The following is a 10,407-nucleotide window of genomic DNA, read 5'->3' on the forward strand; positions in this document are numbered from 1 at the left end:
TATGGCATATATTTTCTCATTTAATAAATGATATTCCTTTTTATTTATAAAATTCTCAGATTTACTTGATTTATATTATATCATATCATATAATATGTTTGTAAAAAAATAAGTATTTAGTTCGTTTTTCCTATTTAAAGAACTAATTTTATCATCTAATAATTAAACTATTTCTATTTTTTTAGAATCTTTAAGTTATTTATTTACTTCAATAACATTTTTAAGTATTAATCCTATTATTTCTAGATCTTCGCAATAAAAAACAATTTTTTATATTAAATCTGATGAAAAAATGATTCCAAATTCGTCTGTATTTTTTAATAATTAGTTAATTGTATTATTTAAAATCTCAAATTTGTATTAACACTATTTATTTATTATAATTTTTATTATTTTCTATTTTATTTTTTTACTAATGAACTTATTGTTATTTAGAAAATTATTTAACCTTTTAATTTATAATATTTTGTATTTAAATATTTTTCGGTTAGTTTTTCTTGAAATTATTTATCTTCCTTTGAATTATATTATGTAAGAAATTATATTTCTTATTCTTCATAATCTTCTTGTCCAGGAGTTGTCATTTATATAAAAAAATATTATATATGCACTGATGTTTATAATTATTATTTTTAAAATAAATAAATATATTGTAATATAATATATTTTTAATATTAATTTAATTTTTATTTTTAATATTAAAAAAAACTTATAAAAACTAGAAATTTTATAAAATAAAAATTAATTATTAAAAAACTAATAAAAAACATAAATGTACTAAAATAAAACTAGCATAATCGTTCCCGGATATACTGGTCATATACCATTCCACGAAAACAACGAAGACTAATGTTAAATAAATGGATAGAAGTTCCATATTCCTGGATACGCAGGTTATATTCCTAGTATAAAAAGTGAAAATGTATACGGTAAAACCTACGGAAAGTCTACTTATATGTCTATAAATAATTAATTACATAAAGGAATTAATTTCCCTAAAGAAATGAGATACACAACTACTGTAAACCAAGATTTTTAGGATTAAAAAATAATTCTAAAAAAGGAGATTTAGTGTCAAAATGAAATCTAAGATGCTTAAGAAAAATCACATTATTTACCAAAAAAAGAGAGAAGATATATTGATCCTATTGAATATAAAGAGAAATAGATAATTCCTGTCTCTAGATGTAATTTAACTTATGAAGAAGCATATAAATAAGCTTATTTGAAAAAGCCTTAAGTCGTGTTCGTTTTGGGAGGACCGGGATGTGGAAAAGGGACTTAATGTGAAAAAATTGTGAGAGATTTTGGATTTAAGCATTTATCAGCAGGAGATTTGCTAAGGGAAGAAATGTAAAGTGGAAGTGAGCATGCTAAATTAATAGATTATTATATAAAAGAAGGGAAAATCGTACCAAAGGAAATTATTGTTTAGTTAATTAAAAATGCTATGGAAAAGCATGGATAGGAAAAGAACAAATTCCTTATAGATGGATATCCGAGAAGTTGGGAAAACGTATAAGGATGGAACTCTGTTATGGAAGATATTATTGATTTTAAGTTTATTTTATTCTTTGATTGTAGTGAGGATACTATGACTAAAAGAGTCATGAAAAGATCTTAAGGATCAGGAAGAAGTGATGATAATCTAGAATCATTAAAAAAAAGATTCAAAACATTTAGAGATGAAACTTTACCTGTTGTGGAATATTACAAAAAAACAGGACATGTTGTAGTTGTTAATGCTGAAGATAATCCGGAGGAAGTTTATAAGTAGATATAAGGGGTTTTTAAAAATATTTGAAGAAATTATTATATTATTTTTATTTGTTTTTTTATTTATGTTTATCATTTTTTTTTTTTTTTTAATAATTCCTTTTTATGTATATATAGATTTAAATATGTATAAATGATTTTATTTTTTTCATTTAATGTCTTTATTTAAAGACATAACTTTTATTTTTCCGTTAGGAAGATTTTTAGTGTGTTAGATTTTTATACATTTTGGTGATATAATTAAAAAATATTCACCATCAATTTAAAAATATGTCTTAATTGGTTATTTTTTTTTATCTTCTTCTTTTCGAAATCTCAAAACATAAGGACCTGAACCTTAACTAACTTTATATGCTTAGCCTTTGAAAAATCTTTCAGAACCTAAACTATTAATAGAATAAAAAGATAAGAATTCAATTTATCCATCTCCATGGTTTTGGTCTTTGAATTAATATGATATTTAATGATCTTATTTATCTTATAAAGCAATTTTATTTTTGCAATTTTTCCAAACATCATAAACTCCCCCTTAATAACTTGATATATTTAGAAGTAATATATTAATTGGATTTCCTTTTAAAATAATAGATTATTGATCATTATTGTTTTCTATTTAAAAAAAATATTTTTAAACTTTATTAAAAATAAATTTTAAGTAACTTAATGCATCTTCTTATGTTTATTATTTAAAATTTTAAGATTATGTAGCAAATTAACATTAATATAAATTTTTATCTTATTATAATTCAATATCTATATCATTAATCTAAAAATAAATAAATATATATATATATACATATATATATATATATAAATAAATATATATATAATTTTATTTTATTTTATTTTTTATTTTTTTATTTTATTTTAGGTTATTTTATTTTAATTTAATTTATATTATTTTTTTAGTCAAAAAAAATCCTATTATTTTTAATAAATGTATTTACTAATATTTTTTTTATATCTTTTTTGCTTATTTATGTTTTTTTTTATATAATTAAATTATATAAAATTTAAATATTTTCTTTGTATAATATTTATATTATTTACATCATAATTATCATCTTTCTACACTACATCTAATTTTTCAATAACATCATTCATTTTTAAAGTATTTAAGAACATTTTTTTAAAACCTTCCCAACAATAAACACATTTATTTGCGGCTTAACTTTATGTACGGTTTTTATCAAATCCAAGTCCTATTCTAGCATCTACACCTACACTCATATAATTGCACATTTATTTTTTTAATATTTTTACAGGTTCCATTATATTTTATTCGTTTCTTTTTTCATATACTTTTTTTTCTAGGAATTATTTACCGTTTTTTGTTACTTTTTCTATTTTTTTAAATAATCCATCCTTTTTTATTTTGTTGATATACATATAATAACATAAATATATATATTGTTTTTAATTTTTTCTATAAAAAAACATACTTCATTAGTTTCTACTTATATATCCCAAATATCAAAATTTTCTATTTTTGAATTTATCCAGTTTTACATAATTTTTTTAAATTAACACATATCTTTTCCTAATAATTATCCTTCTGACATACCTCCGCCCCAACCTAATACTCTTGCAAAATCATTTCCAGTCCCAAAAGGTATTATTCCTATTGGGCAATTACTTATATCACATTTATAGTTCACCATTTCATTTACTACCCAAATTACAGTACCATCACCTCCACATACTATTGCTCTTACATTGGTTTATTCTTAATTTATTTATTTTTATATTATTTCATATATTTTTATTTTACTTTCATCTATTTATTGCTTTAATTTAGTAAAACCAATTTAATGTTGTTCTTATTTTTTTAAATTATAAAAATATGCAATTGTATGGTATTAAGGCCCTTCTTTTTCTCTTCCTAATATAAATTACATACTTTCAGTCTTTTTTTGTTTTTTTGTTTATTTAGTTTTTTCTTTATTATTTTGTTTTTTAAAATAACTTCTAATTTTGTATATGTAGATGCCAAATTGCCTCCACTTTCAGGATTTATAAATAAAAAAAAACTATAATGATTAGGTTAAGCTATATCCTTTAAATTTATTTCTTTCAATTATACTTTTTTATATTTTTTAAATTAAATAGTACTTAAATTTTATACTTAAATTATTATTAATATTATTATTATTATTATTATTATTATATGCACTAGCATAAACGTGTTCTGTCTTATGAGGTGATTTAGAATCAAAAACTTTTTAGAAATTATATTTGAAATAATATTTTAAAATAAAGATATTTTTTATTGTTTACTCATGTTAATTATTATAGTTAGATTTGATTAATTTTTGTTTTTTTTGTTTTTTATTAAAAATTAGATATTGATTAAATAAATTAATATTTTTAAAATGTATTTATTTAAAAAAATTACAATATTATATTATTTTGAGTTTTAAAAATATAGTTTTTTATTAAAATATATATTTTTCGATACAATGATTAAAAAATAATTATTTTTTTTGATAAAAAAAATAAGGTAAATATTATTATTATTATATTGTTATTTTTTTGTTTATTTTTTAAAAAAATATTGATATAAAATTTAATAGTTTATTATAAATAATTAAATTGATATGGAGTAAAATTTATATTATAAAAATGTTAGGATTATTAAATATATTAGTAAAAGTTAAAAATATAAAATTCAAATAATTTTATTTTAGAGAAAAATAAAGCTCATTATTTTTATTTAATAAAAATATATAACAAATTATTTAAATAAATTTTAATTAAATTATATGTTATTTATCATTGTTAATTTATAAATTGCATATAATGGAAATTTTTACATTATAGGATTTTTATGATAATAATTAATATAATATAATTAAGTACAATTAAAAAGGAATAATTAAATATATTATTTATTTAACAATTTAAACTGTTTTCATTAATAAATTTACAAAGAAAAATAGAATTCTAAGTCATAATTAAACATATGTTTATTTTTTATACGAATTTGATTTAATTTAAAAATAAATAAAATTTATAATTTATATAACTTTATATAAAGATAATATATCTTTTATATTTATAATTTAAATTTTAATTTAAAAATATAAATAAAAAATAACCATTTTTATTTAAATGTAAAATTATAAATAAATTTCAAAAAATTCAAAAAATATATTTTATATCTAAAAAAAATAGATTTAATAAATATAAAAATAAAAAGAAATAAAAACATAAATATATATAATATTTATTTTAAATTTTATTTCTTTATTTTATATATAAAATATCATATTAATCACATCTTTTTTTTTCTTTTATTAAAAAATAAATAAATATATATATATAAACATATATATTTATTTATTACAAACTCAAAGATTACTTGCAACATTTGCAGGAAGTACAGTTTTAGCCAATTTTACATATTCTGTTTTAGCATCATTTTAATTCATTCCTTTTTTAGCATTCCAAGCTTCCCATTTGGCTTTATCTTTCAATGCAAGCATTCCAGGTTTATCTGTATTGCAATCACCTACAGTTCCTTATTTATAAAAAGCATAAAATTACAATAAATTATCGTCAGAAACTTTTCCATTTCCTGCAATAAAATTCTTAATTTCTTCAGCGGCTAATTCAAAGTTTTCAGCGGACATTTTATATATTTTTTTTATTTGTTTTATTTTATATTTTTAATAAATTATATATTGCTTTTTATTTTTATTTTTTTTATATTGTATATATTTTATTTTATGGTATAATAACAAATTTCTATCGTCATTTAGTTTTATTTAATTTTTTTTTTTCCACGTCGTTTAATTTTTGAATAGAAGATTTTTATTTAATGCACAAAAATAAAAGTATTATTCTTAAACTAAATGAAGTTTTTATTTAAAATAAACTAATAATAAGTTTCTAATTCGAAAATGATAAAAAAAACTATAACAAATTATTTTAATTATTATTAAAAATAAAGATATTTGAAAAAAATACATATATATTATTATAAAATAATGTAAATTTATATATAAAATAAATAAAAAATTTATATTAGTTAATTTTTCATAAGTTAGTTATAAAAAATATTTTTCTTAAATAAAAAATTAAATCATTTAAATAAAAAAATTATATAAAATTTCAATTAAATAAACTAAAAAAATAAATAAATAAAAAAACATACACACACATATATTTATCTGAAAAATATTTCATTTTTTTTTTTTTTAAAAAAAAAAAAAAATCAATCTATAACATCATTATCATGGATATATTCTTCCGAAGGATCTTTTTCAGGCGGATTAGCAACAATTACATTAGCTAATTTAACGTCTTCCATCTCAATAAATGTCGGGAAATTCAAAAACTCATTATTAAAATCTTTTTATAATAAAGCATCTTTAATAGAAATACAAGTACCTGGTTTTCCCGGTACATTCCCCCTAATATAAACCAAAGAATTCTCTACATCAATTTTATAAACTTATAAATTATGAATATTAACCTTTTTGAAACCCATTCTTCCTGGCATTTTTTTCTATTTAAAAACCCTTCCCGGATCTTACCTTTATCCAGTAGAACCGGGAACTCTATGTGATAAAGAATTACCATGTGTCGCATCTTACATTTTAAAATTCCATCTTTTAACGCATCCTTGGAAACCTTTTCCTACTGAAATTCCACTTACGTCTACTAATTAGCCGGGAGTGAAATGACGGGCACTTAACATAAAGCCAGGGGGAAGAAGACAGTCTTTTGACACTTTAAATTCGGTTAAGTCTTTTTTAGAAGGAATATTGCTTTTCATAAAATGACCGATTTAAGGCTTTTTTATTCGCTTAGGATTTAATTCACCAATACCTTTTTTTTTTTTTTTTTTTTTTTTTTTTTAATTTTTTTTTTTTTACCTAATTGTAAGGCATTATATCCTTCTTTTTCTTCAGTTTTTACTTAAACAACTTAACATCTATCTAGTTATATGACTGTTAAAGGGACTAAAGTTCCCCATTTGTCCCATATGGAGGTCATTCCTAGTTTATAGCCAAGAACTCCGGTTCTTTTGGAGGTTTTGGTTGGTGATATTGGCTTAAGTTAGCTTTTGAATTTCTAATTGACTAGATTTTCGGGATTGAAGTAAACTACGTCGGCTTTTCTAAAAAGACCAGGGGGTTATTTTTAAGGAATGGAATTTGGATTAGGGTAGATAATTTTTTTTTCCTCAATTTTTTAAAATTCTTGGATTTGTTCGGGAGTTTTTTTGGGTTAAACTAATCTTTTACCTTGAAAACGGAAATTATAATCAGAAAGAAGAGAAAAAAGCCTATCGTCAGTAAGTTATTAGTCATAATCTGCAATTTGGGTTTTTATATGTTTTTCTGGTTTAAATTAGTCGGTTTATAAAGCTTTTTCTTTGGCTTTTTTTTATTCGATTTCATTTTCGGATTATGAGAGTTTTGCGGCTTTTTCATCTGATATTGCATATCCGACTTTTCTTTGTTTTGGTTTGCTGGATTTCTTAGGCTTTGACCATTTAGAAAAATTAAATGAAATATATGTGGGAAGGGTATTTGTAAATTTGGTGTATTTTTATAATAATTTTATCATGATTTTATACTTTTGTTTTATTAAATTTGATTTTTTTTATTTTTAGATAAAAGATATATATACATATATATATAGAGATTTTAATGAAATGTTTTTTTTTTTAAAAAAAAAAAATTAAATAAATAAAAAAAAATAAAAAAATTTTATTATAAAAAAATAATAAAATTAAAAAATATTAAATGTAAAAAATAAGAAAAAATAATTTTCTAATTAATATATGAATAAAAAATATAATCAAAGTATTATATAAATATTAAATTTGAATTGTATTTTATATATATATATATAGCAATAAATTATTTAAATATATATTTTATTTTGATATTTTAATATATATAGATCATTAAAATATATTATAAATAATCAGAAATTAATTATTTTATTAAATTATTTTTAAATTAAAGTTAACATAAATATTTTTTTATATTTAAATTTAATTTATTTTTAATTAAAATATAATTAATTTTTTTGATTTATATAAAAGACTTTAATAATAAATAAATAAATAAATAGTTTAATTTTTAATTATATTAAGAAATGTATATATTATATATATCTAATAAACAATTATAAATAAAAAATGTATATAATACTAAACTAAAATAAGGATAAAAGTTTAAATAATAATATACTTACAAATAATAATATATATACAAAAGAAAATAATATAATAAATTAAAAAATAACTATTTTCTAAAAAAAAATATATTAATAAAGTTGAATTTATTTAATTCAAAAAAATAAAAAAAAAAATAATATAATAAAATAAGTTTATTTTTTAATTCAAAAAATGAAACGTTAAGCCCTCCAAAAATAACAACAACAATCCTAAATTTATTCTTAGAAAAACAACATTTAATAAAACTAACAACATTATTATCAAAACGAAGAATAAGAATATGAAGATGAATAAAATTATGATCCAAATTATGAAGAAGGTGAAGAAGAATATATATATGATAATTAAGAAATGGGTTAATTTGCAGATGAGGAAGAATATATGGAATATTTAAGGATGTAATAATAAAATTAATAATAATAAATTATGATTATCGAAGATAATGATTTTGATCCTAATTATGAGCCAAATGAATAAGGTAAAAAAATAATAATTTATTAACTATACATATATATATATATATATATATATATATATATATATATATATAAAGAAATCGAAGAATATGCGAAATATTTAGGAATGGATGCCGTTGAAGATCGAGAATTTTTTTATATTGCAAAAGAAGGACTTAAATAACCATTACCGGAACCTTGGAAACATGCATAAATAGGAGGACATGATGAAATATATTTTTTTAATATGGAAACTGAAGAATTTTAGGATGAACATCCATTAGATGAAATTTATAGGAAAAAATTTATTGAATGTAAAAGGGAAAAAATAAATAAAAGCTAAATTAAGTCGAAAAAAAGATCGAAATTGTAAAATTTAATTTAGGAATATGGAAATGATGATAGTAATGTTGATAATAATAATAAATAAAAAGTTTAAAAATAAGATTTTGATGATATTGAAGAAGTTTAACTAGATGATATGGTTATGGACAAAAATAATAAAAATAGTTTGAAAAATAAGGATAGCAATGGGAAATTATAAACTTTAAATTAAGAAGAAGAAAGCTAAAATAGTTATAAGGAAAAATAAAATAAAATTTAAAATTAAATAAATAAAGAGGAAAAAAATAAAAGGAATTGGTAAAAAAACAAAAAGAAGAAGAAAAAAAATAAAAGGAAACGAAAAAAAATAAAAAGAATTGGAAAAAAAATAAAAAGAAGACGAAAAAAAATAAAAAGAAGACGAGAAAAAATAAATGGAATTGGAAAAAAAATAAAAGGAAGACGAAAAAAAATAAAAAGAATTGGAAAAAAAATAAAAAGAAGACGAAAAAAAATAAAAAGAAGACGAGAAAAAATAAATGGAATTGGAAAAAAAATAAAAGGAAGACGAAAAAAAATAAAAAGAATTGGAAAAAAAATAAAAAGAAGACGAAAAAAAATAAAAAGAAGACGAAAAAAAATAAAAAGAAATCGAGAATCAATTATTGAAAAACTAAAGAATAGAAATTGAAAAAAATGAAGAATTAATAGAATAATTAAATTAAAAAAACAAAAAATAAAATCGTTTATAAAAACTAAATAAATTATCAGAAAAAATAGCTGAAGAAATAGAATAAAATTCTGAAAAAAATCCTTAAACAATATAAAAAGACAAAAGTATTGAATTTTTAACTGAAAATAAAGAAACAATATAAACGACAAATTTTAAATAAGAAATATTAAATATAAGATAAGAAAATTAAGATTCTGATGAAGAATAAGAATAAGAAGAAGAATTAACCTATTTAGAATTAAAAGAGATTTAATTTTATTAATATGAGAAATAGAAATAACTAGAGGAAAAAAAGGAAAAAAATAAAAAAATTCTAAGGTAGTTTGAATTAAAATAAAGACAAATTATTAATAATAATATTGATATTTTTTACCAAAAATTATATTAAGCTTAATAAAAAATCGAGAAATTATAATAAATTAAATAGGAAGAATTAAAAAAAAACTAGTAGAGGAAATTTAAGGGTAAAAGTTTATAAATAATTAAGATTTGGAAGAAAAAATAGAAAAGGAAATTATAAAAATTTAAAATACTAAAAAAGGTAGAACCGAGAGAGAAATTTAATAAATAGAGTTTTCTTACTAATAGAAATTTTAATAGAGAGTGATTTTATTTGAAAAAATGAAAAACAATTTAAAAAATATTTCTATTAATAAGAAATAGAGTATTTAAGAAAATCTTTAAAGTTTATATTAAAACTTTCTTAAAAGATATTAATAATAGTTAGTTTAACATTTTAATATTTATACTAAAAATTAACTGAAAGATTTGGAAATATAATTCGAAAATTTAAAAAAAATATCTTTTGGAATTAGAAAATGAATATTAAAGAGCTAAAAAAGTAAATTTGCTAATTTTTTTTTATATATATAAATATATATATATATATATATATATATATTTTTATTATTTTTACCTTAAAA

General features: G+C 18.6%; 5 protein-coding genes across 5 annotated transcripts, besides 20 other annotated features; 2 read left to right on the top strand and 3 right to left on the bottom strand. All coding sequences in view use genetic code 6, as the record gives it.

Moving 5' to 3' along the window:
* The first annotated feature begins 644 nt into the window (after nucleotides 1-644).
* Nucleotides 645-699: a microsatellite.
* Nucleotides 654-702: a microsatellite.
* Nucleotides 703-747: 45 nt separating this feature from the next.
* On the top strand, nucleotides 748-1,881 carry IMG5_023220 (hypothetical protein; the record flags this gene model as incomplete). The annotated part of the gene is made up of 1 exon (XM_004039364.1): nucleotides 748-1,881. A coding segment is annotated over one exon (1,056 nt), but the record flags the coding sequence as incomplete, so codon positions are not given.
* A 210-nt stretch (nucleotides 1,882-2,091) lies between these two features.
* IMG5_023230 (hypothetical protein) lies at nucleotides 2,092-4,057 on the bottom strand (the record flags this gene model as incomplete). Its single annotated transcript, XM_004039365.1, has 6 exons — nucleotides 2,092-2,162; nucleotides 2,437-2,542; nucleotides 2,827-3,141; nucleotides 3,219-3,502; nucleotides 3,950-3,994; nucleotides 4,054-4,057. 6 exons carry the CDS (start codon nucleotides 4,055-4,057, stop codon nucleotides 2,092-2,094), a joined length of 825 nt encoding a protein of 274 aa, XP_004039413.1.
* Nucleotides 2,553-2,606: a microsatellite.
* Nucleotides 2,557-2,605: a microsatellite.
* Nucleotides 2,606-2,680: a microsatellite.
* Nucleotides 2,607-2,682: a microsatellite.
* Nucleotides 3,514-3,559: a microsatellite.
* Nucleotides 3,906-3,943: a microsatellite.
* A 1,069-nt stretch (nucleotides 4,058-5,126) lies between the features above and the next one.
* Nucleotides 5,127-5,408, bottom strand: IMG5_023240 (hypothetical protein; the record flags this gene model as incomplete). The annotated part of the gene is made up of 1 exon (XM_004039366.1): nucleotides 5,127-5,408. The coding sequence occupies one exon, from the start codon at nucleotides 5,406-5,408 to the stop codon at nucleotides 5,127-5,129; it is 282 nt and encodes a 93-aa protein (XP_004039414.1).
* A 65-nt stretch (nucleotides 5,409-5,473) lies between these two features.
* Nucleotides 5,474-5,512: a microsatellite.
* A 480-nt stretch (nucleotides 5,513-5,992) lies between these two features.
* Nucleotides 5,993-7,353, bottom strand: IMG5_023250 (hypothetical protein; the record flags this gene model as incomplete). Its single annotated transcript, XM_004039367.1, has 2 exons — nucleotides 5,993-6,609; nucleotides 6,657-7,353. The coding sequence occupies 2 exons, from the start codon at nucleotides 7,351-7,353 to the stop codon at nucleotides 5,993-5,995; spliced, it is 1,314 nt and encodes a 437-aa protein (XP_004039415.1).
* Nucleotides 6,611-6,654: a microsatellite.
* Nucleotides 6,623-6,662: a microsatellite.
* Nucleotides 7,354-7,454: 101 nt separating the features above from the next.
* Nucleotides 7,455-7,495: a microsatellite.
* Nucleotides 7,456-7,518: a microsatellite.
* Nucleotides 7,505-7,550: a microsatellite.
* A 221-nt stretch (nucleotides 7,551-7,771) lies between these two features.
* Nucleotides 7,772-7,821: a microsatellite.
* Nucleotides 7,822-8,048: 227 nt separating this feature from the next.
* Nucleotides 8,049-8,144: a microsatellite.
* A 106-nt stretch (nucleotides 8,145-8,250) lies between these two features.
* On the top strand, nucleotides 8,251-9,053 carry IMG5_023260 (hypothetical protein). The gene is made up of 2 exons (XM_004039368.1): nucleotides 8,251-8,450; nucleotides 8,526-9,053. The coding sequence occupies exons 1-2, from the start codon at nucleotides 8,415-8,417 to the stop codon at nucleotides 8,940-8,942; spliced, it is 453 nt and encodes a 150-aa protein (XP_004039416.1). The 5' UTR covers nucleotides 8,251-8,414; the 3' UTR covers nucleotides 8,943-9,053.
* Nucleotides 8,475-8,522: a microsatellite.
* An 18-nt stretch (nucleotides 9,054-9,071) lies between the features above and the next one.
* Nucleotides 9,072-9,401: a microsatellite.
* Nucleotides 9,091-9,396: a microsatellite.
* A 945-nt stretch (nucleotides 9,402-10,346) lies between the features above and the next one.
* Nucleotides 10,347-10,385: a microsatellite.
* Nucleotides 10,386-10,407: the final 22 nt, after the last annotated feature.

This window comes from Ichthyophthirius multifiliis, assembly GCF_000220395.1.
Source record: "Ichthyophthirius multifiliis unplaced genomic scaffold scaff_1120509249686, whole genome shotgun sequence".
Lineage (NCBI taxonomy): Eukaryota > Ciliophora > Oligohymenophorea > Hymenostomatida > Ichthyophthirius > Ichthyophthirius multifiliis.